This window comes from Geotrypetes seraphini, chromosome 2 (assembly GCF_902459505.1).
Source record: "Geotrypetes seraphini chromosome 2, aGeoSer1.1, whole genome shotgun sequence".
Classification (NCBI taxonomy): Eukaryota; Metazoa; Chordata; class Amphibia; order Gymnophiona; family Dermophiidae; genus Geotrypetes; species Geotrypetes seraphini.
This window is the reverse complement of record NC_047085.1, coordinates 521,223,512-521,249,541: the sequence shown is the minus strand read 5'-3', so window position 1 is coordinate 521,249,541 and position 26,030 is coordinate 521,223,512. Positions and strand designations below refer to the sequence as shown.

The 26,030-nt window shown below is 45.3% G+C and overlaps 2 protein-coding genes across 8 annotated transcripts in view; one reads left to right on the top strand and one right to left on the bottom strand.

Moving 5' to 3' along the window:
* Positions 1–1,127, bottom strand: part of LOC117354709 (oocyte zinc finger protein XlCOF6-like) — a 49,561-nt gene extending 48,434 nt beyond the window's left edge. For 2 of the 3 annotated variants that reach the window (XM_033932605.1, XM_033932606.1), the window contains exon 1: positions 1,034–1,065. In XM_033932605.1, coding sequence (XP_033788496.1) covers positions 1,034–1,057 — 24 coding nt within the window. In that variant the 5' untranslated portion in view covers positions 1,058–1,065. Of the gene's footprint in view, positions 1–899 lie in introns of all 3 variants that reach the window. The other variant, XM_033932607.1, reaches the window with a different exon arrangement.
* An 869-nt stretch (positions 1,128–1,996) lies between these two features.
* LOC117354704 (gastrula zinc finger protein XlCGF52.1-like) overlaps positions 1,997–26,030 on the top strand; it is a 31,104-nt gene continuing 7,070 nt past the window's right edge. For 3 of the 5 annotated variants that reach the window (XM_033932596.1, XM_033932591.1, XM_033932592.1), the window contains exons 1-2: positions 1,997–2,193; positions 9,815–9,941. In XM_033932596.1, coding sequence (XP_033788487.1) covers positions 2,170–2,193; positions 9,815–9,941 — 151 coding nt within the window. In that variant the 5' untranslated portion in view covers positions 1,997–2,169. Of the gene's footprint in view, positions 2,194–2,308; positions 2,436–8,531; positions 8,832–9,814; positions 9,942–26,030 lie in introns of those variants that run through there. The other 2 variants (XM_033932595.1, XM_033932593.1) reach the window with 2 other exon arrangements.

The following is a 26,030-nucleotide window of genomic DNA, read 5'->3' as shown; positions in this document are numbered from 1 at the left end:
CGCTGTTAAGCTTATCTTCGCAAAAAGCAAAATCGACCACGTCTCACCACTTTTGTCCAAGCTCCACTGGCTTCTGATAATCTCCAGAGTCCACTTCAAATGTGCCTGCCTTACTTTCAAGATCCTACAAGGCATCCTCCCCCTCCCCTTTCGCTGTTAAGCTTATCTTCGCAAAAAGCAAAATCGACCACGTCTCACCACTTTTGTCCAAGCTCCACTGGCTTCCGATAATCTCAGTCCACTTCAAATGTGCCTGCCTTACTTTCAAGATCCTACAAGGCATCCTCCCCCTCCCCTTTATTCCTCTTTCTTGGAATTCCTCTAACCCCAATTCCACTAGATCCACCCAAAAACTGACTCTCCTTTCCCTCTCTTTAAGGCGTCTCCCTCCCTTTCAGAATCACTGAGCTCTGGAACATAGTAACATAACATAGTAGATGACGGCAGATAAAGACCCGAATGGTCCATCCAGTCTGCCCAACTTGATTCAATTTAAATTTTTAATTTTTCTTCTTAGCTATTTCTGGGCAAGAATCCAAAGCTTTACCCTGTACTGTGCTTGGGTTCCAACTGCCAAAATCTCTGTTAAGACTTACTCCAGCCCATCTACACCCTCCCAGCCATTGAAGCCCTCCCCTGCCCATCCTCCACCAAACGACCATATACAGACAAAGACCGTGCAAGTCTGCCCAATACCGGCCTTAGTTCAATATTTAATCTTATTTTCGTCCCTTAGGAATCTGAGCTCCCTCCAACTCTTCCGTAAACCTGGTTATTCTCAAAAATCTAACTCTTCCTTCCTCTCCGATTCTTCTAGTCCTCTAAATTTCCTCTTCATCCTTCCCTCCTCTGGAGTTCCTTCGAGCTTTGCGAATGGAGAGATGATGCGCTATACAAACCTAAAGTTGAGTTGAGTTGAGCCAAGCAAATTTCTTCTTCAACCTTCTATTCGAGAGTCCAGAACAGGAAGTGGAAACCGATTGGCCGCTGAGGCAGAAACCCAGGGAGAGGTGGAGGAGGGGGAACCTCCTACCCGGGCAGAAGCTCCTTCAGGCATTTTCCTCTGCTTTTAGCGCCTTTTCTCTGGCTGGGGGAGTGAAGAGACTTCCGGTTGATCCGCCAACCAATAGGAAACAAACAGACGACACCACAAAGCGCTCTTCACTGCTGATTGGACACAATGGAAGAGTAAGAGAAAGGTCCGCCTTCTAAGCCCTGAAAGGAGCTCATTCGCCAGAATCTCAAAGGGGGCGGAGCTCTACGCGGAAGCGCTCTTCACTGCTGATTGTCACGGCTCGCCCCGCGAGCGCTGATTGGGCCCGGGGGAGGGGAGGTGTTTCAGTTCCTGGAGCTCATTCGCCAGAATCTCAAAGGGAGCGAAGCTCTACGCGGAAGCGCTCTTCACTGCCGATTGGTCACAAATGGGCCCCGGGGCGGGAAGAGTACGAGAACGGCGCTGATTGGGCCCGGGGGAGGGTAGGCGTTGCAGCTCCTTTTGGGAACTCATTGGTCCACAATCTTCGCTGTAGACGGAGCGCATGCGTGCTACCGAGGCTCTCCCTGTGATGTCATCCGCCCACCCGAAGATTCCGACCAATAAGGGCCAGAAGCAGCAGAAACGCCTCCTTCTCTCCCGGTGTTTCTTACTCTTCCCGCCCCAGGGATCATTCTGACCAATCCGCAGTGAAAGGGGTGGAGCCTGAGAAGACTGGCTCAGGGTAGAACTCCGCCTCCCCTCTGTGATGTCATCCGTCTGCGACCAGATGACATCACAGCCCTCCGCCTACAGCGAAGATTGTGACCAATGAGTTCCCAATTGGAGCTGCAACGCCTACCCTCCCCCGGGCCCAATCAGCGCCGTTCTCGTACTCTTCCCGCCCCGGGGCCCATTTGTGACCAATCGGAAGTGAAGAGCGCTTCCGCGTAGAGCTCCGCCCCCTTTGAGATTCTGGCTGAAACGCCTCCCCTCCCCCGGGCCCAATCAGCGCTCGCGGGGCGGGCCGTTTTCGTAGTCTTCCCGCCCTGTAGCGCGTTGTGACCAATCGGCAGTGAAGAGCGCTTCCACCTCCCCTTTGTGGTGTCGTCTGTCTGTTTCCTATTGGTTGGCGGATCAACCGGAAGTCTCTTCACTCCCCCAGCCAGAGAAAAGGCCCTTAAAAGCAGAGGAAAATGCCTGAAGGAGCTTCTGCCCGGGTAAGAGGTTCTCCCCCTCCCCCACCTCCCTCTGGTCTTCTGACTCAGCGGCCAATCGGTTTCCACTTCCTGTTCTGGAGACTCCAATAGAAGGTTGAAAAAGAAATTTGCTTGGCTGCCCCCTAGAGTCTGACTTTGAAGGTGGATCAGTGGTTAGAGCTCCAGCCTCGGCACCCTGAGGTTGTGGGTTCAAATCCTGTGACCCTGGGGAAGTCACTTAACCCCCCCCCCCATTGCCCCAGGTACATTAGAGAGATTGTAAGTTCTCTGGGACAGACGGGAAAAATGCTCGAGTACCTGAATAAATTCATGTAAAACGTTCTGAGCTCTCCTGGGAGATTAACATAGGAAATTGAATAAATAAATAGCGTGAAAAGTGTCTGTCTCTGGTAACCAGAGCTGATGCTGTGATGTCACAATGCCTCGTTCCACCAATAAGAGCCAACCTCATCAGTGATGTCACAATGGCTTCACTGGCCTAGACTTGGCTCATTTTTACTATATTTTGATTTCTAGAGTGGTTAAAGCTGCAGCCTCCGCACCCTGAGGTTGTGGATTCAAATCCCACGCTGCTCCTTGTGACCCTGGGCAAGTCACTTAATCCCCCATTGCCCCAGATACATTATTAATAATAATAATAATAATAACTTTATTTTTGTATACCGCAATACCACAAAACAGTTCAGAGCAGTTTACAGGAGAAGAGACTGTACATATACAGCGAAGATACAGAGAGTTAGATTAACCAGGGAAATGTAACCAGTTGCAATAACAAAATAATCTAGTAACAATTACAAGGGAGTGCAGGATGGGGATGGTAAGATCCGGGGGAGAAGAGGTATAAGGAAAGGGAAGGAAGGGAGGCAGGGTAGGGTTTAGTAGATTGGTCAGGAGTGATAGGGGTTAGAGAAATTTATCAAAGAGGTATGCTTTGAGAGAATTTCTGAAGGCTAGGTAGGCTGGGGCAAGAGAGATGAGGGTGGTCAAGCAGTCATTCCATTTGCCAGCTTGGAACGAGAGGGTTTTGTCCAGGAATCTTTTGTAGATGCATCCCTTTGGAGAGGGGTAGGCAAGCAGGTGGGCATTGCGTGTACGGTTGGAGACTGGGAACACAAAGTGGCGTGACAGGTATATCGGGGATGAGTCAGTTAAGGTTTTGAAGCAGAGGCAGGCAAATTTGAAGATGACCCTTGCTTCAATTGGAAGCCAATGAAGTTTTTTGTAGAAAGGGCTAACATGGTCAGACTTATTGAGCCCATAGATGAGGCGGACGGAGGTGTTCTGAATGAGTCTAAGACGTTTAATAGTTTTCTTGAAGGAACCCAAGTATATGATGTTACAATAATCCAGGGTGCTTAAGATTAGGGATTGGACCAGCAATCTGAAGGTGGGGAAATCAAAGTAGTGTTTGATAGAACGGAGTTCCAAAGGGTGGAAAAGCATTGTGACAGATTGTGAGCTCACCAGGACAGACATGGAAAAATGCTTGAGTACCAAATAAATAAATGTAAACCGTTCTAAGCTCTCCTGGGAGAATGGTCTAGAAAATTGAATAAAAAAAAAAAAAAGCAACATTCCAGCATCTCAAAGAATAGCAAGATTCCGGAACCCCAATGAGAGCAACATTCCAGAGCTGAGATTGTGATGTCATAATGCCTCATTCCACAGTGCCTCAGAGCCAACCTCATCAGTGATGTCACAATCAGTGTTCCCGCTAAGCTGCGCTGGCGTGCGCTGGCGCACAAAATATTACATCGCAGCGCACAAGTTTCTCGTCACAGCGCACACACGTGCTTGCAGGCAGGCTCAGCTGGCCCCAGCGAGCTGGCAGTCCATGTAACGCGTCGCAAAGGTAAGGGGAGGCTGGGGGAGGAATCGGACGTCGGGGTGGGGGTGCGAGCAGGGAGGGGGGCGATCGGAAGAGGCGTACGGCAGATGGCAGGGCGGCGAGAGGAGAGTCGGGTGGGGGGGGGGGGGAGTAACACCGGAAGAGAGCGGCAAATCCGGGCAAGGCAAGACTTGCAGAGGCGTACCTAGGGGGTGCGGGGGGTCGATCCCGACGGTCCGCTCAGCTCGCCAACAAGGAGAGGCAGCCGGACTCGCTTACGCTCCGACCGCCTCTTCTTGCAAGAAGCCGGGTCTTATTCAATCAGGAGCTGCTTTGACATGCAGCTCCTGATTGGATAAGGCCCGACTTCGTGCAGGAAGAGGCGGTCAGAGCAGACGCGAGTGATTTCCTGCACTAGGCACCACATGAAGTCACCCACCGTACCACTCGATTCGGGTAAGCGCAGGTATCGGTGGGTGGCTTATTTGCGGGGGTGCCTTATTTTATATTTTTGTCTAAAAAGGGGGTCTGTCTTATTTGATGGCCCTGCCTTATCATCGGGGAAACACGGTACTACTACTAGTAAATTAGTAATGCGCTACAAAACTGAGGCCGCACGAGCGCCATTGTTTATCTATACATGCATGAAGCAAGTTCTTTTCAAGTTTCGATCGTTTGAAGCGTGTGCATAAACTTTCTTTTGCGATCTTCCATAGATTCAGTCAAATAATTTTTAAATCCATTCGAAAATGTCGAAGCGTAAAGAGAATGAAGAGTTTGGTAGCAGCACAAAGAAAAAGTGCAGCCAATTTAAGAAGGAATGGCTGACCGAGTTTTTGGTTGACACCACGTTGCCGCACGCGAGTGGACGGAAAACAGTGGCGATGAAAGAAATATTCGAATATAGCGACACGGACAACGCATTAATTTGCTCCCTATAGCAGGCCCCTCTCGCACACGAAACGCCCACCTATTCACCTTTCCCTCCCTAAAAGGCTGCCTCTACAAGAGATTCACTGATAGAACCCTAGCATTCCAAGCGGGCAAATGGAACAATTGCCTTACTGCCCTCATTTCCAACTCCCCGCCCTACCACCTGTTCAGGAAGTCACTAAAAACCTACCTCTTCGACAAATTCCGCTAACGCTGCCTTCCCCCCCTTCCCTGCACCCTCCTGACCTCGATATGCCTCCATGCCCTCTGACTACGCCCCCCTCCCAAGCCACTATGGCCTCTCTTACTCTATCTCTGTGTTATCTAATTGCCCTGCCTTATCATTTCCTCACATCTAACATCACTGTAAATGTATCACCGCTATAACATGTAACATCGCTGTATATGCATAGCCTCCTCTTCAGTATATGACTTTTTATTACTGCTATTTTATGTAACATCTCTGTAAATGTAACAACACTATAATATGTATCATCGCTGTAAATGTACAGTCTCTTCTATTGTTAACCGCATTGAACTTCCATGGTATTGCGGTATACAAGAATAAAGTTATTATTATTATTATTATGCCGAAAAGCAGGTGTTAACGGAGAATGGAGCACAGGGAAGACTTGGTCTGAGTGGAAAATTGATTATTTAAAGCGTCATCTGAATCATAATTCTCATTTAGAAGCGGTTCAAAAGCTTCACAATCAAAGCCGAGGTTTTCTAATGAATTTCTTGAAAGAAACTCCCGATAGTCGGAACAACAGAATCGAATACGCACAGAGATATAAATCAAGTCCAGAGGGAGTTAACATTTTAATTGATAATATATTGCTAGCGGTAAAGTTGAATTCGTCCATGCTATCCGTCCAGGAAATTCACAATCATATGGCTAAATACGTAAAAATACCTGATAGCTGGAGAAGCAAAAACTATGCTTTCGAGTTCCTTGACTGCATAAATGCCATTGTTAAACGGGAAACATTTACAGAAATCCGGAGGTCTCCTTTTCATACCCTAATAATTGATGAAAGTACTGATATTTCTGTTTCGAAAATGCTCATAATATACATTAAATTTAGAAGAAGTGGCAGCAACATTCATGAGACAGTTTTTGCTGGCATCAAACATCTAACTGCTTGTGACAGCACAGCTATAGTTGATGCTATAAAGCAGTTTTATAGTGAGAACGATTTAGATTTCAGTCGTATGGTCATGTTCACGTCCGATGGAGCATCAGTCATGCTTGGGAAGCATAATGGTGTAGCTGCAAAGTTACGTCAATCAGTTCCTCATCTTCTAGAGCAACACTGTGTAGCTCACCGCGAAGATCTAGGCATAGACGATGCATGGAAAACGATCCCATTCATGAAAGAGATCGAAACTCTAATACGCACCGTGTATACGATTTTCAGTAGATCGAGCGTATGAAAAGCCAAACTGGAGGATATTGCTAATGCTGCAGACTCAGATGTCATTTCATTTAAAGCTATACATGATGTTAGGTGGCTGTCTCGGCACTTTGCTGTAAGTGCAGTGGTTAGAAATTATGACATCCTGTTAGAATATTGTCAAGAACAGGTGGAAGAAGACAATGATCCCGTGCACAAATACTGCCTGACTAAATTGAGTAATCTGGAATTTAAAGTTGCGCTATTTATTCTCTGCGATGTTCTTGAGGAGCTTGGATCACTGTGTAAGCTTCTTCAGAAGAGTTGTTTGGCACCTTTGGATGCATTCCAGTTCACTAAAGCCAAATTAAGGAAACTCAGATCTCAATATCTGGGAGAAAAACCACATTTCAATGAAAATGTTGAAACTCTCATTTCATCTTGTAATTCTGTAATTAAAACAGATCATATTCTTACATTTATTACACAAACTTGTGATCATATGGACAAAAGATTTCCTGACAATGAATTAGAGGACTGGCGTGTTTTCGACAAAGACTGTATCTCAAATCCGTCCAACTTAGAGGAATTTACATTTGGAAACGAACAATTTTCACGATTATCTAACCGTTATTTTCTGTTAATGAACAAAGATGATGAACATTGTTTCAAAAGGCAGCTTATTTCAGAATATTCGGAGTTCAAATATATTATTGCTGAAAAAGTAAAAGCAGGAGCTATACAAACGCTTCAGGAAATGTACAATTTTGCTCAGCAGCATAAACAGTTCAGTGGACTAAATGCTCTATTAGACGTGTGTGGCACCTTTCAGGCTTCAAGTGCCGATTGTGAGAGAGGATTTAGCTTGATGAATGCTATAAAGACAAAGACTCGTAATAAGTTAAGAGTAGAACATTTGGAATGCCTAATTAGAATCAAACTTTATTTAGCCACAGGAAATAATGTAAACATAGACAGTGTTTACAATTTTTGGAAATCAGAAAAAGGCAGAAGAGAACAATCTTAATAAAGAATTTTGTACTTTCAAGAATTAATGCGTTGTTTTGGGTTCTTAAAAATATTATTTAACGTTATTTAATTTAGCGTGTAGGCCTAAAATTCCTTTGAATACCTCGTCCTCATGTATCAGCAACTTTGACAACATATTTATTTGGCTCATAACTTGCTGGCGCCCGATATTTTTAGCTCACAGTGAAAAACGTTTGCTCACAACACCCGCCCGCTTAGAGGGAACACTGGTCACAATGGCTTAATTGTCCTATACCCAAAGAGTAGCAACATTTCATGGTACTGATCCAGGGCAAGCAGTGTCTTTCTCAATAACAGACTATGGACTTTTCCTCCAGGAACTTGTCCAAACCTTTCTTAAAACCAGCTGTTAAGATTCAAAGCACACGGATCACACACACACATACACTTTACATTCTTCTGCTCCTTCTCACTCTAGGCAGTGCTAGATTTCCCCAGTCACTCTTCACAGCAAAACATCTCCTGTTTTACTCGTGTTTATGTTCTTTTTCCCTTAAATCAGACTTATGGTACTGCAGAGGCTCTTGGTTCCCCTAAGAAGATGCAGACTCTTAGGCCAGAGATCTGTAGCCCTCATGATTCCTATGTGTGGCTGGCCTGCATTAACAGTCCGAGGGCTCAGGGACCGTTCCCTTGGAAGCCATCTCGGTCCAGGTTTCATCTGCAGTGGGCATGGTGGTTTTGTACCAGAATTGGGGCTGACTGTATTCCTATCTCGAAAGCACACCCATGATTTGTTCCATAACCACTCCCACTTTTAGGAAGATGCTTTGAACTAGGCGCCTGCTTTGTTTACAGAATCGTGTTTTTCAAGCTAGGCGCCTAATTTTCAACTTCCAATTAAAGCCAAGTAGGAGGTGTTAGGCACTTCACTTTAGGGCAGGGATCTCAAAGTCCCTCCTTGAGGGCTGAATCCAGTCGGGTTTTCAGGATTTCCTCAATGAATATGCATTGAAAGCAGTGCATGCACATAGACCTCATGCATATTGTGACCAGCCAGGTATCCTCCCTGCCCTGGTCTCAGATAGGGAAAAAGAAAATGGAGCAGAAAAGAAAGCCCGGAGAGGAATTTGGAAGGGACAGGTAGTTTCTGAGCCAAATAATGACATTGACCACCGGGGGAGCCCAAGAGGCCCTTGGAACACTGCCAGGGCTGACAAAGCAGGGTGTCGCCCTAAGATATTTAAACCTGTCCCAGAGAACAGTAAGGGAAGCAAGCTAGGGAGGAGGTTTAATCCTTTTCTCCCTAGGGAGTCCTCTCAGCCAAGCAGGAGCAGCAAACCAGTTCCAATGGAGGTGTTGGAGGCGGGTCAGGCTGAGGAACCCATGTTTCCAGGAGAACAGCCCATGGAATTTGAAGAAGGTTTGGCAGAGTTTGCTCCTGAGGTTACTGAAGCCATGCAGGTGGACTTTGCTTCCACCCCCAAACAGTGAGTGGAGTTTGTTGGTGCTGGACTGTATGAGGAACATTTTGTTTGCAAGCTAGGGAGTGATTTTTGGGGTGAGGTTTTGCTGATATCTTGGGAGGGAATTGTAAAAGTCAAATTAAGGACTTTTGTGTGCAAAACCTGTCACTCCCCTTTACCTGGCAGTGAGTGAAACTGGCCAGAGGCTTGGAGGAACTTTGAAACACTTGTGCTTTGGGATAAGTGACTTGAACTGTTTGGTTTTTTTTGTTTTTTGTTTTTGAAACTGCCTGCTGTGGAGCAGTCAGTGCTAGGCCTGAGTTGGGCTGAAACTCTCAGACATAGCTGAGGTTACAACATTGCTGGATGCAAGGCAAGAACTTTATTGTATTCTGGTTTTTGCTTGCTTGGATTGCTATTTTTTTCTTTGTGCTGCTGTATAGAACATTCTGACAAGCTTAGCAGCTATTTTGAAAAGACTACTTGCCTGGATACAAAAAGGAATAAAAGGATATTATTTCTTTGAATGATAATTGTAGTGACTTTCTTTTGGTGTTGATTCCGGTTTGGAATCCGGTCCTGCAGGGTGGTTCCATTTCGGGCCACACGTCCAAGTGCTATATTGGGGTTTCCACTGCAGGAGCTATAAAGTCCTGTTCTGCACTACAGTGGGCCACAATATTCATTGGGGAAATCCTGAAAACCCGACTGGATTGCGGCCCTAGAGGAGGGACTTTGAGACCCCTGCTTTAGGGGGACTATATCGAATCAGGCCCTTGGTGCATAACCATAGGCACCGGTTTCTTGAATTGTCTTTCACAATTGTGAACCCTTTGGGACAAGAAAGTACTTACTGTAGACTCACATTGTTATATAACTGAAAAAAGCTTCAGCTAAATCCCCAAATCCCCCTTCTCTAAGTGTTTCTGGTTTATAGAATTGTCTTTCATGATTCTAGACACCCTTCCCAAATCTCCTTCCCTGAGTATTTCTGATTTGTTTTCCAGGAAATGGTGACGTTTGAGGACATTGCTGTCTCTTTCTCCGAGGAGGAGTGGGCGTACTTAGATGAAGAGCAGAAGAAACTTTACAGGGAGGTGATGGAGGAAAATTATCAGACCCTGGTCTCTCTAGGTAAGGATTGTATTGTCTGCTTTTTTTTTTTTTTAGCTGATAGAGGCATTTTTAATTGATCTAAATCTCAAGTTTAGAAAGAACACGCACAATAATCCCAATAGAGAACATGACCATTTTTAAAACAGCATCCACCGTTTTCTTTTGAAAATAGCCATTTCTCAGATGTGTTTCTCTTCAATGAACATCAGAATTGCCGCTGCTGGGTCAGACCAGCAGTCCGCTCACGCTGCGGCCCCTAGATCAAAGGACAGTGCTCTAAAATGAGTCCAGCCTCACCTGTATATGTCCCAGTTTAGCAGGAACTTGTCCAGCTTAGTCTTGAAACCCTGGAGGGTGTTTTCCCCTACAACAGACTCCAGAAGAGCGTTGCAGTTTTCCACCACTCTCTGGGTGAAGAAGAACTTCCTTACATTCATACGGAATCTATCCCCTTTCAATTTTAGAGAGTGCCCTCTCGTTCGCCCTACCTTGGAGAGAGTGAACAACCTGTCCTTATCTACTAAGTCTATTCCCTTCAGTATTTTGAACGTTTCGATCATGTCCCCTCTCAGTCTCCTCTTTTCAAGGGAGAAGAAGCCCAGTTTCTCTAATCTCTCACTGTACGGCAACTCCTCCAGCCCCTTAACCATTTAGTCGCTCTCTGGACCCTTTCGAGTAGTATCGTGTCTTTCTTCATGTACAGCGACCAGTGTTGGATGCAGTACTCCAGGTGAAGGCGCACCATGGCCTGGTACAGCGGCATGATAACCTTCTCCGATCTGTTCGTGATCCCCTTCTTTATCATCCCTAGCATTCTGTTTGCCCTTTTTGCCGCCGCCACACATTGCGCAGACGGCTTCATCGACTTGCCGATCAGAACTCCCAAGTCTCTTTCCTGGGAGGTCTCTTCAAGTACCGCCCTGGATATCCTATATTTGTTCATGGGATTTTTGTTACCAACATGCATCACTTTGCACTTATCCACATTGAACCTCATTTGCCATGTCGCGGCCCATTTTGCAAGCTTGATTATGTCACTTTGTAGATCTTCACAATCCCCCTGTGTCTTTATTACTCTGAATAACTTCGTATCATCTGCAAATTTAATCACCTCACTCGTCGTACCACTGTCTAGATCAGGGGTGCCCAATACGTCGATCGCGATCGACCAGTACCTCAGGAAGGCAACGTGAATCGATCTCTAGACTAGTGTTGCCGTCCTGATTTACCGGGCCAATCAGCCTTCTTCTGTATTCTCCCTAGGGCCTAGCTGTCATCTGCTGCTGCCGCCGCTGCTGAAAATAAAAAAAAAAACGGCTTGGAGATTTCAGCCCGTAGCGAACTTATGCTCCGGGCTCTAATGTGTGCGTGCTGGCTTCTCTTCTCTTCCCTCCGAAACCGGAAGTTATGTCCGGGGGGGGGGGGAGTTGGGAAGCCGGCACGCACATGTTGAGAGCCCTGAAGCAAGCATTCACTACGGGCTAAGGCGGGAGACAGGTTAATGAAGCATTTCCTCTTCTTGCTGCCGGGTCCTGCCTACTTTCTGTTTCCGCGAAGGCAGGACCCGGCAGCATTTTCCCCAATAGGTCGATTGCGATGCTGGTCGGCTGAAGCAGGGAGAGCTTGGGGCGTCGTCGGCTTTCAGGCCTGTTATTGATGGCGGTTTGGGTCTTGGTCCCCGATGGCAGTTTGGGTCCTGGTCCCCGATGGAGTGGCAGTGGCTTGGGGGAGGGCAGGGAGAAAGAAAGAAAAAGGGCAGGCAGGGAGACAGAAGGAAATAAGAGAAACAGAACAAAAGAAAGGGAGGCAGAGAGAAAGAAAGGGCAAGGAGAGAGGAAGGAAAAGTTGGGGGAGGGAATGAGGTCTGGAGGAGAGGAAGCATACAGGCTAAAAGAAGGGAAGAAAGATTGGATGCACAGTCAGAAGAAGAAAGTGCAACCAGAGACTCATGAAATCACCAGACAAGGTAAGAAAAATTATTTTATTTTAAATTTAGTGATCAAAATGTGTCTGAATTTATATCAGCTGTCTATATTTTACACTAAGGTCCCCTTTTACTAAACCGCAATAGAGTTTTTTAGCGCAGGGAGCCTATGAGCGTCGAGAGCAGCGCTGAGCATTCAGCGCAGCTCCCTGCGCTAAAAACTGCTATCGTGGTTTAGTAAATAGGGAGGGGGTATATTTGTCTATTTTTGTATGGTTGTTACTGAGGTGATAGTGCATAGAGTCATCTGCTTTGACCTCTTTGAAAAACCCTGGAATAGGAATGATAATTAACATTTTCTATGTGTACAGTGTGCTTTGTGTTTTTTAAAAATTTTATTGTTGGTAGATCATTTTGACTTGGTCATTTTAAAAGTAGCTCGCAAGCCCTGGTCTAGATCATTTATAAAGATGTTGAAGAGCACGGGTCCAAGCACCGAGCCCTGCAGCACCCCACTGGTGACACTCTTCCAGTCCGACTATTGTCCATTTACCCCCCACTCGCTGTTTCCTATGCTCCAGCCAGTTTTTAATCCACGTATTTCACCCTCGATTCCATGGCTTGCAATTTTATGAAGTAGTCTTTCATGTGGAACCTTGTCGAATGTAAACAGACAGATAGACAAGGGCGATCTGGTCGACTTTGTATATCTGGATTTTCAGAAGGCGTTCGACAAGGTTCCGCATGAACGACTACTTCGTAAAGTTAGACAAGTTCCTGCTGAACAAGAACGTGCGCTAGTAGGGCTAGTCTCAGTTAGGGTGCTGGTCTTTGACCAGAGGGCCACCGCGTGAGCGGCAATTCTTATGTTCTTATGTCTTCTGAAAATCGAGATATACAATGTCGACCGGGTCGCCCTTGTCTATCCGTCTGTTTACTCCCTCGAAGAAGTGCAGCAAGTTCGTCAGGCAAGATCTGCCTTTGCTGAAACCATGCTGCTCATTTGGCTCTCCTCTATACCAGCAGCTCAGGGATGCTATGGAAAGAGAAATTAGGTCTTACCTGCTAATTTCCTTTCCTTTAGACTGACAAAGAGCCCACCCTTTTGTCTCTACTGCTTATGTTCCTCATTGAAACCTTGGTTTTGGTCGGAACTGTGAGGAGTTGATCGTTAGGCCAGAGTTTACAAACAACAGAGAGGATGAATGATAATTTGGCCATGTGAGTTAAAATGTTGCTCTCTTTCTCCAGTCCCTCATGGGGAGGAGGAGCCCAGATGGCGGGTTGTATCTCTGGCGGTGCTTGGGGCTCGTTTACTCTGGAGTTTTTTTTTCTTTTGAATAATGCCACATACTAAATGCAAAGGTATTGTCCTTGCTGGCAGACATTTTTTCACCCTTATAACAGAGCATATTTAGTTTCATCTCCAGAATTCCTTCTGTTATCGGGGAGCAGAACCACGCTGTGTTTGCAGTTAAAGAGGTGACTGCTGCACTTGGGCCGGAAACATATCTTTATCGCCCTTGGATCCCATTATTCCTCCGTGCCCAGTGGCCTCATTAACTGATTGTCAAAAAACCTCGATACCTAAGTGGCTGCAAGAGCTTTATCTGTTGAGGGGCATAAGTCAGTAGTGAGAGGCGCTGTTGGAAAGAAGATATTAGGAGCTGGATCTCAGCTTGTAACCCCCCCTCCCACGGAGGTAACCCTGGAAGCTATCTGGAAGGTGCTACAAAGACTAGATGGGACTATTAAAATCCGTAGAAGAAATAACTGCCTTGGTATGTTAAGTGGATTCTCTTACTAAGACTGTTGAAGATATTAAGAGAGAAAATCTTTCTTAGTTTGCCTGTATTAATGAAGAAATGTCCTCTTTAAATACAGTAACGACTGCTTTAGTTAAAGACAAGATGTCGGTACACAGAGGACTGGAACAATTGGAGAGCTATAACAGGAGACTTAATTTGCGTATTTTTAATTTTCCTGGCCACCTGAAGGTACTACTCGAAAGGGTCCAGAGAAACATAGAAACATAGAAATAGACGGCAGATAAGGGCCACGGCCCATCTAGTCTGCCCACCCTAATGGCCCTCCCCTACCTTTGCCCTGTGAATAAATCCCATGTGCCGATCCCATTTGGCCTTAAAATCAGGCACGCTGCTGGCCTCCATCACCTGTAGTGGAAGACTATTCCAGCGATCAACCACTCTTTCAGTGAAAAAGAATTTCCTGGTGTCACCTCGTAGTTTCCCGCCCCTGATTTTCCACGGATGCCCTCTTGTTGGGACCCTTGAAAAAGAAGATATCTTCCTCCGCCTCGATGCGGCCCGTAAGATACTTGAACGTCTCGATCATGTCTCCCCTCTCTCTGCGCTCCTCGAGCGAGTATAGCTGTAATTTGTCAAGTCATTCTTCGTACGGAAGATCCTTGAGTCCCGAGACCATCCGGGTGGCCATTCTCTGCACCGACTCCAGTCTCAGCACATCCTTGCGATAATGCGGCCTCCAGAATTGCACACAGTATTCCAGGTGGGGCCTCACCATGGATCTATACAATGGCATAATGACTTCCGCCTTACGACTGACGAAACCCCTTCGTATGCAGCCCATGATTTGTCTTGCCTTGGACGAAGCCTGTTCCACTTGATTGGCAGACTTCATGTCTTCACTGACGATTACTCCCAAGTCTCGTTCTGCTACCGTTTTTGCTAGGATCTCGCCATTAAGAGTATAAGACTTGCATGGATTTTGGCTGCCCAGGTGCATAACTTTGCATTTTTTGGCATTGAAGTTGAGTTGCCATGTCCTAGACCATCGCTCCAGTAGGAGTAGATCGTGCATCATGTTGTCGGGCATTGAATCTTCGTCTGTTGTGCATTTGCCCACTACATTACTTAGTTTGGCGTCATCGGCGAATAATGTTATTTTACCTCGAAGCCCTTCTGCCAAGTCTCTTATAAAGATGTTGAATAGGATTGGGCCCAAGACTGAGCCCTGTGGCACTCCACTGATCACCTCCGTCATTTCGGAGAGGGTGCCGTTCACCACCACCCTTTGAAGCCTACCTCCAAGCCAGTTCCCAACCCATTGCGTCAATGTGTCGCCTAATCCTATAGAACTCATCTTGCTCAGCAACCTGCAGTGTGGTACGCTATCGAATGCTTTGCTAAAGTCCAGGTACACGATGTCCAGGGACTCCCCAATATCCAGCTTCCCCGTCACCCAATCAAAGAAGCTGATCAGGTTGGATTGGCATGATCTCCCTTTAGTAAATCCATGTTGTCGGGGATCCCGTAGATTCTCCTCATCCAGGATCTTATCCAATTGGCATTTGATTAGAGTTTCCATTAGTTTGCTCACTATCGATGTTAGACTCACTGGTCTGTAGTTTGCTGTCTCCATCTTTGAGCCTTTTTTGTGGAGTGGAATGACGTTAGCCGTCCTCCAGTTCAACGGGACGCTGCCTGTACTAAGGGAGAGGTTGAAGAGCGCGGACAGTGGCTCCGCCAAGACATCACTCAGCTCCCTTAGCACCCTGGGATGCAGGTTGTCCGGCCCCATTGCTTTGTTAACCTTGAGCTTTGACAGCTCACCGTAGACACTGCTGGGCGTAAACTCAAAGTTACTAAACGGGTCAACTGAGCCAACCCTTGTCTGTAGCTGAGGGCCGAGCCCCGGCTCTTCTCGGGTGAAGACTGAGCAGAAGTATTCATTTAATAGTTGGGCTTTTTCCGAATCCTTTTCCACATAGTCTCCATCTGGATTCCTAAGATGTACAATCCCGCTTGAGTTTTTTCTTCTATCACTGATATACCTGAAGAAGGATTTATCTCCCTTCTGGATGTTCTTTGATAGAGACTCCTCCAAGTGGAATTTAGCCTCCCTGACTGCTGTTTTGACGGCTTTTGATTTGGTCAGGTAGTCTGCTCTAGAGTCGTTTGTGTCCAAATCGGGGGGCAGTTGACCCAGCCGAACTGCTGCTAAACCGAAAGAAAAATCGCAACCGATTGAGGACAATATGGCGGAGGCGGGGCCGTTTTCAGCTGCCGAGTTCACAGAAGTTCAGCTGAAACAGCTTACCACGGCAGTAGCATTGGTGCTGGCTCCACAAATGGAGAAACTCTCTAGTCAAATGCAGCATTTAGAGAACCTATTGGGGGACACAGTTACTCGCACCACGGAGCTGGAAGTGAGAGTATCGGCGGCAGAGGACTCGGCTCAGGTCTTGCCAATTTGGAACGGCGATTAACGGTGAGTGAAGAAAAGACGGAAGATCTCGAAAATTGTTCTCGGAGGGATAATTTGCGCTTTATTGGGGTCCCAGAAATGCTGTCGGATCGCCAATTGTGGACTACATTTAAAGATTGGCTTATTGCTGAATTCCCTCTGCCTGCTGGCATGGGCCCTCTTTGCCTTGAACGGATCCATCGGGTGGGTCGCCTGGAGACGGAGCGGCAGCGACCTAGGGTTGTGGTGACCAAATTGCATAATTATCTTCACAAGGTGGAAATCCTCAAGCAATACCGCCTCCGGAAGGACACTCTTAAATATGAAGACATGCCTATCCGTATCTTCCAGGATTGCTCTGTGGCCCTTCAAGCAAGAAGGAAGAAGTTTCAACCTTTATGTGCTGCATTGGCAGCGAAACAGATTAGGTTTCTATTCCTATATCCAGCGGTCCTTAAGGTTCAAGATAATAGGCTCTGGAAGTCCTTTGACTCTGTGGAGGCCGCTCAGTCTTTGGTGTCCAATCTTACCTGACTTTGATCTTGATTATCTTGCGCTTTTGGTGGAAGATGTTTTAACTTTCTTCCCCTTTTGGCTTAATCAGCTATTTCGGATTCCAGACAATAATTTCAGCATGTTGACTTTTTGTCTCTCCTTATTGCTGGCCTCTTATCTTTTTGTCGGGTGTGTGGGGGTCCATTGCATTTTGTGGTTCTTCTGGGGCACCACTGGTTGTGGGATTGGTTGGGGGGGGCTTTTGGGGAGTAGATTTGGGAGTAGGGACTTGGGAAGGTTTGGTAGGGAGGGGGGAGGTTCGGAGTTTCTGAGGGGAGTTCTATGTTTGTATTTATATTTAGCGTGTAATTTCTGTTTGGTCACAGTATATACTTTTAATCCTCGTCTTATATTGCTTTTTTATACTTACTTCACCCTGGGTGAGGCTGGACTCCCGGGGTTTAATTGTATAGAGGCTAGCTTACATATTCTTCTTTTGGGACATGCCAGGCTCGTCGTTTAGGCTGGTCTCCTGGAATGTTGGGGGCATTACCTCGCCAATTAAAAGACCAAAAATTTTAGCTGCGTTACAGCGCACTTCTGCTGATCTAGTTTGCCTCCAGGAGACCATGCTAACGGACGAGGAGCACCTAAAGTTGAAACAGTCCTGGGTGGGAGAGGTATATTTTGCCTCTCCCACAGGGCGCCATGGAGGTGTGGCTTTGCTTCTACGCAAATCCTCTCCTATAGGTGTCCAAGTGTTAGGTACGGATAGGTTGGGCAGATATTTGCTGGTTCGATTGCAGGTGGGCTCGTCTTCTAAAGGTATTGGCGGGATAGAAGACATCATTGTAATGTAATGTAATAACAGTTTATGGGCCCAATTCTGTTGAATTTTCCTTTTTCCAAAAATTGATCACCCTCTGTACGAAATATCCCACTGACCAGCTTTTATTTCTTGGGGACGCTAACGTGGTTATGGACTCTGAAATTGACAAATCTTCCAGACCTGCTACTTCTTTGGGGTCCAGGGGCCTTATTCTAACAACTTTTTGTATTTGGTAGACCCCTGGAGATTGTTACATCCAGAGGTGCGTGATTATACTCATTTGTCTCGGGCCCATGACACATGGTCTAGGTTGGACTATGTCCTCGTTTCCTCTTCTCTATTTTCAAAGGTAACGGAGGCCCGAGTGGGCCCGATACAAATCTCTGATCATGCGCCTGTATCCATAGACATTCAACTTGATGAGAGTTTTATTCGACCCACTCAATGGCGATTCCCAGCTTATTTGAGACAGGATGTTGAATTTCAAAAGTTTATTTTGGCAAGATGGGAGGATTATGTTTCGACTAATGGACAACATCAGGGAGATCCACTTTTATTCTGAGAGACAGCTAAGGCTGTCCTCCGAGGTCATATTTTAGTTTATACTTGTTCCTGCACGCGTAAATTAAATAAGGCGATCATCAATTTGGAAGCAGGAAACTACAGGCCGGTGAGCCTCACTTCAGTTGTTGGAAAAATAATGGAAGTGTTGCTGAAAGAAAGGATAGTGTATTTCCTTGAATCTAATGGGTTACAGGATCCGAGGCAACATGGCTTTACAAAAGGTAAATCGTGCCAAACGAACCTGATTGAATTTTTTGATTGGGTGACCAGAGAGCTGGATCAAGGACATATGCTAGATGTAATTTACTTGGATTTCAGCAAAGCCTTTGATACAGTTCCTCATAGGAGGCTGTTGAACAAACTTGAAGGGCTGAAGTTAGGACCCAAAGTGGTGAACTGGGTCAGAAACTGGCTATCGGACAGGCGCCAGAGGGTGGTGGTTAATGGAAGTCGCTCGAAGGAAGGAAAGGTGACTAGTGGAGTCCCTCAGGGTTCGGTGCTGGGGCCAATCCTGTTCAATATGTATGTAAGTGACATTGCTGAAGGGCTAGAAGGAAAAGTGTGCCTTTTTGCAGATGATACCAAGATTTGTAACAGAGTAGACACCGAAGAGGGAGTGGATAATATGAAAAAGGATCTGCAAAAGTTAGAGGAATGGTCTAATGCCTGGCAACTAAAATTCAATGCAAAGAAATGCAGAGTAATGCATTTGGGGATTAATAATAGGAAGGAACCGTATATGCTGGGAGGAGAGAAGCTGATATGCACGGACGGAGAGAGGGACCTTGGGGTGATAGTGTCCGAAGATCTAAAGGCGAAAAAACAGTGTGATAAGGCAGTGGCTGCTGCCAGAAGGATTCTGGGCTGTATAAAGAGAGGCGTAGTCAGTAGAAGGAAGAAGGTGTTGATGCCCCTGTACAGGTCATTGGTGAGGCCCCACTTGGAGTATTGTGTTCAGTTTTGGAGACCGTATCTGGCGAAAGACATAAGAAGACTTGAGGCAGTCCAGAGGAGGGCGACGAAAATGATAGGAGGCTTGCGCCAGAAGACGTATGAGGAGAGACTGGAAGACCTGAATATGTATACCCTAGAGGAAAGGAGAGACAGGGGAGATATGATTCAGACGTTCAAATACTTAAAGGGTATTAACGTAGAACAAAATCTTTTCCAGAGAAAGGAAAATGGTAAAACCAGAGGACATAATTTGAGGTTGAGGGGTGGTAGATTCAGGGGCAATGTTAGGAAATTCTACTTTACGGAGAGGGTGGTGGATGCCTGGAATGCGCTCCCGAGAGAGGTGGTGGAGAGTAAAACTGTGACTGAGTTCAAAGAAGCGTGGGATGAACACAGAAGATTTAGAATCAGAAAATAATATTAAATATTGAACTAGGCCAGTTACTGGGCAGACTTGCACGGTCTGTGTCTGTGTGTGGCCGTTTGGTGGAGGATGGGCTGGGGAGGGCTTCGATGGCTGGGAGGGTGTAGATGGGCTGGAGTAAGTCTTAACAGAGATTTTGGCAGTTGGAACTCAAGCACAGTACCGGGTAAAGCTTTGGATTCTCGCCCAGAAATAGCTAAGAAGAAAAAAAAAAAAAAAAAAAAAAATTTAAATTGAATCAGGTTGGGCAGACTGGATGGACCATTCGGGTCTTTATCTGCCGTCATCTACTATGTTACTATGTTACTATGTTACTATGGTTCGGCTAAGAGAGTTCATGTTGCCCATCCTTCCGTGTCTACTCGGGAACAATATTTGGCAGCTCAGGCCGCACTTAATGTCCTTTTGCACTCTCAATCCCAACGTTGGCTTACCATCAATATCAATTTCAACGTTTTGGTAATAAATCAGGCAAGATGTTGGCTAGAATGGTGGATACTCATGTGGGACGGAAGCCAATTTTGTCTTTGTGTACTGAGAGTGGCACAGTTGTGTCTCGTACGGATGAAATTGCTCGGGTTTTGCATGAGTACTTTGTAAATGAGTTCTCTTCCTAGCCCTCCAGGGGGTTTGATTTACGACTATCTTCTTTCATCAGGCATGCCTCGCCTGGGGGAGGTGGACATCGAGCGCTTAAATAGACCATTACAGGCGGTTGAATTACAACGTGCCATTCGCCGTAGCAAGGTTTGTTCAGCCCTGAGCCCCGACGGCTTCCCCGGGGAATTTTACCGGATGTTGGAACCGCATCTTTGCGGCCCTTTAATGGCTTATTATAATGGAGCTGTAGACTCCAGGGCATTTCCAAGATTCGCTAATGACGCATCTATTGTTCTGCTTCCGAAACCTGGGAAACCATCTGACCTGGCAGGTTTGTACCGTCCTATTTCACTCATTAATGTTGATCTTAAATTGTTTGCGCGGATTTTGGCGGATCGCCTTCTCCCCTTGATTCCTGCTCTAATCCATGGTGATCAGGTGGGTTTTGTCCCTGGCCGCCAGTCGGTGTTGAATGTCCGGAAAATTCTTTTGGCCCTTGCTCATGCTCAATATGTTCAGGAACCTACATTGGTCAGTTTGGATGCGGCTAAGGCATTTGATAATGTTTCATGGCCCTACCTTTTTCATGCACTGGACTATATAGGGATTTCGGGATTTTTTCAGGCGGCATTTATGTCTCTCTATGTGAGCCCGACAGCGTCTTTGGTGGTTAATGGCACGTTATCTGACACCTTTTCTATTCACCGTGGAACCCGTCAGGGGTGCCCTTTGTCGCCTTTAATTTTTATTCTTATTTTGGAACCATTATTGTATACCTTGCGACAATATGAGGAAGTCCGCGGTTTATCTATAGAAGGACAGGTAATTAAAACTTTGGCTTTTGCTGACAACCTAATGCTTGTTCTCACTAATCCGGTCACGTCACTTGGGGCCGCATTGGATCTTATATCAGAAAATGGCTTTTATTCAGGGATGGTTATTAATTTAGAAAAATCGGTGGCTCTTCCCTCAACTTCTGCCATTCGGGATTCTTGGGAGGGAACCTTTCCATTGCAATGGGACAATTCTGCCATTAAATACTTGGGTGTAACTATCCCTGTTGACCTTTCCACTTTATACATATTTAATGTATCTCCCTTATTGCATACTTTGGCGGTCAAACTCCGATTATGGCAGGATTACCCTCTGTCTTTTCTAGGGCGGGTAGCACTTCTTAACATGCTTATACTTCCCACTTGGCTCTTCACCTTTCAGGTACTTCCCCTATATTTTCTGGGTCGAGATGAAGATAAGTACATCCGTCTCATTCGGCGCTTTATATGGCGGGGTCGCCGAGCTCATTTACCATATTCACAAGTGGCGTGCCCGCAATATAAAGGAGGCTTGGGCTTATTTAACCTTTGACATCTTACGATAGGTTGTGGTATGAGAAACATTAATGATTATTTTCGGGGCACTTCTGTTTTCTCTAATACCTCGTTAGAATTGGGGTGTTTTCAGCAAGAGCATTTTAGTGCCTTTCTTCATTCTGTCCCCTCTCCACATCCTTTGGATGTTTGGCTTAGGATATTTGGTCTCCCATTATGAAAGGTATGGAAATGGATTTGTAAATTCCATGGTATTAGTGCCTATGAGTCCCCCCTTCTGCCAATTTGTGGCAATCGTAAATTTTCTCCGGGTATGGGGGGCTTTAGGTTTCATTTTTGGATGGCAAGGGGGTTAACCTTCCTATATCATTTGGTGCAAGATGACGGTTCTATACATTCATTTCAATCCTTGAGTCAGTCACATGGTCTAACTGCCGTGGACAGATTTGCTTAAGAACATAAGAAACGCCTTCACCGAATCAGACCTTTTGGTCCTTCCAGTCCAGTGACCCGCACACGCGGAGGCCAAGCCAGGTGTTCCCCGATGAAGACCTGTTTATCCGTATCCATCAATGTGATTTGCAAGAAGTAGTGCATCCAACTTGCCCTTGAAACCCAGAATGGTGGTCTCCATCACAACCTCCTCCGGGAGAGCATTCCAAGCGTCCACCACTCGCTGCGTGAAACAGAACTTCCTGGTATTTGTCCTGAGCCTGTCGCCTCTCAACTTCAGTCCATGACCTCTTGTCTGATTCACATTTGACAACGTGAATAACGATGCTTCTCGCTCTATTTTGTCGAATCCTTTTATTATTTTATAAGTCTCTATCATATCCCCTCGCAGTCTTCTCTTCTCAAGGGTGAATAAGCCCAGTTTTCTGAGGCGTTCTTTGTAGCTCAAATTTTCCATACCTTCTACTAGCTTCGTAGCTCGCCTCTGCACCCTCTCCAGCAGGGTTACATCCTTCTTTAGGTAACATAGTAACATAGTAGATGACGGGAGATAAAGACCCGAATGGTCCATCCAGTCTGCCCAACCTGATTCAATTTAAATTTTTTAAATTTTTTTAATTTTTTCTTCTTAGCTATTTCTGGACAAGCATCCAAAGCTTTACCCAGTACTGTGCTTGGGTTTCAACTGCCGAAATCTCTGTTAAGACTTACTCCAGCCCATGTACACCCTCCCAGCCATTGAAGCCCTCCCCAGCCAATCCTCCACCACCAAATGGCCATATACAGACACAGACCGTGCAAGTCTGCCCAGTTCTGGCCTTAGTTCAATATTTAATATTATTTTCTGATTCTAAATCCTCTGTGTTCATCCCACGCTTCTTTGAACTCAGTCACAGTTTTACTCTCCACCACCTCTCTCGGGAGTGCATTCTAGGCATCCATTACCCTCTCCGTAAAGTAGAATTTCCTAACATTGCCCCTGAATCTACCACCCCTCAACCTCAAATTATGTCCTCTGGTTTTACCATTTTCCTTTCTCTGGAAAAGATTTTGTTCTACGTTAATACCCTTCAAGTATTTGAACGTCTGAATCATATCTCCCCTGTCTCTCCTTTCCTCTAGGGTATACATATTCAGGGCTTCCAGTCTTTCCTCATACGTCTTCTGGCGCAAGCCTCCTATCATTTTTGTCACCCTCCTCTGGACCACCTCAAGTCTTCTTACGTCCTTCGCCAGATACGGTCTCCAAAACTGAACACAATACTCCAAGTGGGGCCTTACCAATGACCTGTACAGGGGCATCAACACCTTCTTCCTTCTACTGACTACGCCTCTCTTTATACAGCCCAGCATCCTTCTGGCAGCAGCCACTGCTTTGTCACACTGTTTTTTCGCCTTTAGATCTTCAGACACTATCACCCCAAGGTCTCTCTCCCCGTCCGTGCATATCAGCTTCTCTCCTCCCAACATATACGGTTCCTTCCTATTATTAATCCCTAAATGCATTACTCTGCATTTCTTTGCATTGAATTTTAGTTGCTAGGCATTAGACCATTCGTCTAACTTTTGCAGATCCTTTTTCATATTTTCCACTCCCTCTTCGGTGTCTACTCTGTTACAAATCTTGGTATCATCTGCAAAAAGGCACACTTTTCCTTCTAACCCTTCAGCAATGTCACTCACAAACATATTGAACAGGATTGGCCCCAGCACCGATCCCTGAGGGACTCCACTACTCACCTTTCCTTCCTTCAAGCGACTTCCATTAACCACCACCCTCTGGCATCTGTCCGACAGCCAGTTTCTGACCCAGTTCACCACTTTGGATCCTAACTTCAGTCCTTCAAGTTTGTTCAACAGCCTCCTATGAGGAACTGTATCAAAGGCTTTGCTGAAATCCAAGTAAATTACATCTAGCATATGTCCTCGATCCAGCTCTCTGGTCACCCAATCAAAAAATTCAATCAGGTTCGTTTGGCACGATTTACCTTTTGTAAAGCCATGTTGCCTCGGATCCTGTAACCCATTAGATTCAAGGAAGTACACTATCCTTTCTTTCAGCAACACTTCCATTATTTTTCCAACAACTGAAGTGAGGCTCACCGGCCTGTAGTTTCCTGCTTCATCCCTGTGACCACTTTTATGAATAGGGACCACATCCGCTCTCCTCCAATCCCCAGGAATCACTCCCGTCTCCAGAGATTTGTTGAACAAGTCTTTAATAGGACTCGCCAGAACCTCTCTGAGCTCCCTTAGTATTCTACGGTATTCCACAAGGGTCCGTTCTGTCACCTCTTCTATTTAACATTTTCCTTTCTCCTCTTTTAAGCATTTGTCAATCTATAGGCTTTACATCTTTCACCTATGCAGATGACATTCAACTTCTCCACCCTCTTGACCCAGATAATTCTGATGACATTTCTATCATCAACAATAAACTAGAAATCATCAATGATTGGCTGGTCACCAACAAACTATCCTTAAATATTCAAAAAACCAAAGCGACGCTATTCTCTTCGAAAAAAGACACTATTTTAAAAAACCCTTTTTTTCTCAACACCATCCCTATTGAATTAGTCTCCTCTGTAAAAATATTAGGTGTCATCATCGATGACAAACTCTTGTTTCAAGATCACATCAGCAACATAGTTAATACATGCTTTTATAAGCTAGGTCTGATCCGATCAATTTCAAAATTTTTGGAACCCAAATCTATCAATATCTTAATTCACTCTCTTGTTCTTTCCAAAATAGATTACTGTAATTCACTCCTACTTAACATTACACAAAAAGAAAAACGAAGATTGCAAATTATACAAAACACAGCAGTTAAATTAATTTATAATGCCAAAAAATATGATCATGTCACTCCATTACTAAAGGATGCTCATTGGCTTCCGGTCATCCATTGGATCAATTTCAAAATTCTTATGCTAGTACACAAAACCTTATCTTCTAACGAACCACAATTTATTTCCAGAATGCTCATTCCCTATAGTAGCTGCCGACCTCTCCGTTCAATGAAACAAAACCTCCTATCTGTTCCCTCCTTGAAAATCATAGGCATCAGAAGGCACAAAATGTTTTCGGTGGTAGCCCCACAACTGTGGAACACACTACCACATTACATTAGAGATGAAAAAAAACATTTCTTTATTTAAAAAACTGTTAAACATATCTTTTTAAAGATGCGTTTGGAATCTAACACTGAGATTTAACCTAGAAATCTTCTAATTTTTCTTTCTTTCCTTTTTCTTGTTCTCTTCCCGTCCCTTTGTTTTCTTCCTTTTTTGTTTTTCTCTTTAATAAATTGTAACTTCTCCCCGCTCTCCTTATGTTTCATGTTAGTCTTGTTGAGTCAAAAAATATATGTTCTACCCTGTTAGTCTTCTATTCTTGATTTTACAAAACTGTACATCGCTTAGTAAATTTTAAATAAGCGATTTATCAAACAAAATAAAAACTTGAAACTTTATAAATCTTTCCTTAATTGCTTCCGACAATCAACATTTTGGATTTGTAGGTACTTGGAGGGCAGCTCAGAGGAGACCTCTGTCCCTCAGGGGCAAGGTTTTACCCTGGATTTTATTAATATGCTGTTTCAAGCTTACTTGGCTAATAAAAATTCACCAAATTTGCCTTCAGTGGGTTCATGTAGTGCTGGGGGTTCCTTCTCTCAAAGATGCTAGTCCCCAATAACAGAGCCATGCATTGTCAGGGAACAGTCCACCGCCAGACGACTTGAATTTTCTGGATGATGTTCTTATGCCACTGCTTTCTCCGACAGGCACTTCCATAGTGGGGGATTTAGCTGCTTTCGCAAATATCCCGAACCTGGATCTCGGGGAAGCTCTGTGCTGAAACTTTTCAGGCTTTCTGCGCTTATAGGGATCATTTTAGAGTCCCCTTCAGGAATTAAAGTTGGACACATAGTAAATGATGGCAGATAAAAGACCTGTGTAGCCCATCCAGTCTACCCAGCAGTCACACTCATTCTCAAGCCAACAAACAGTCATTATTCATTTTACTTGCTAAGTTTCAGTATAAGATGTTACCCCCCTCCCCCACCCCCGCCGAGATAGGTAAGACCCATACTCAGGCAATTTGGACGTGGTATATAAAATACATGCTTTTTCCCAAGTTCAACATCTCCCTTCTCTGTCTCCTATGCTTCCCTTTCTAGTATTTCCCCTGTGCCAATCTCCCTGCCTTCATCATCAGCACTATTCTATGTCCCTATTCCCTCCATGTCCATTGTCAATCCTATATGTCCCTATGCCCCCACCAAGTCCAACATCTCTCTTCTGCG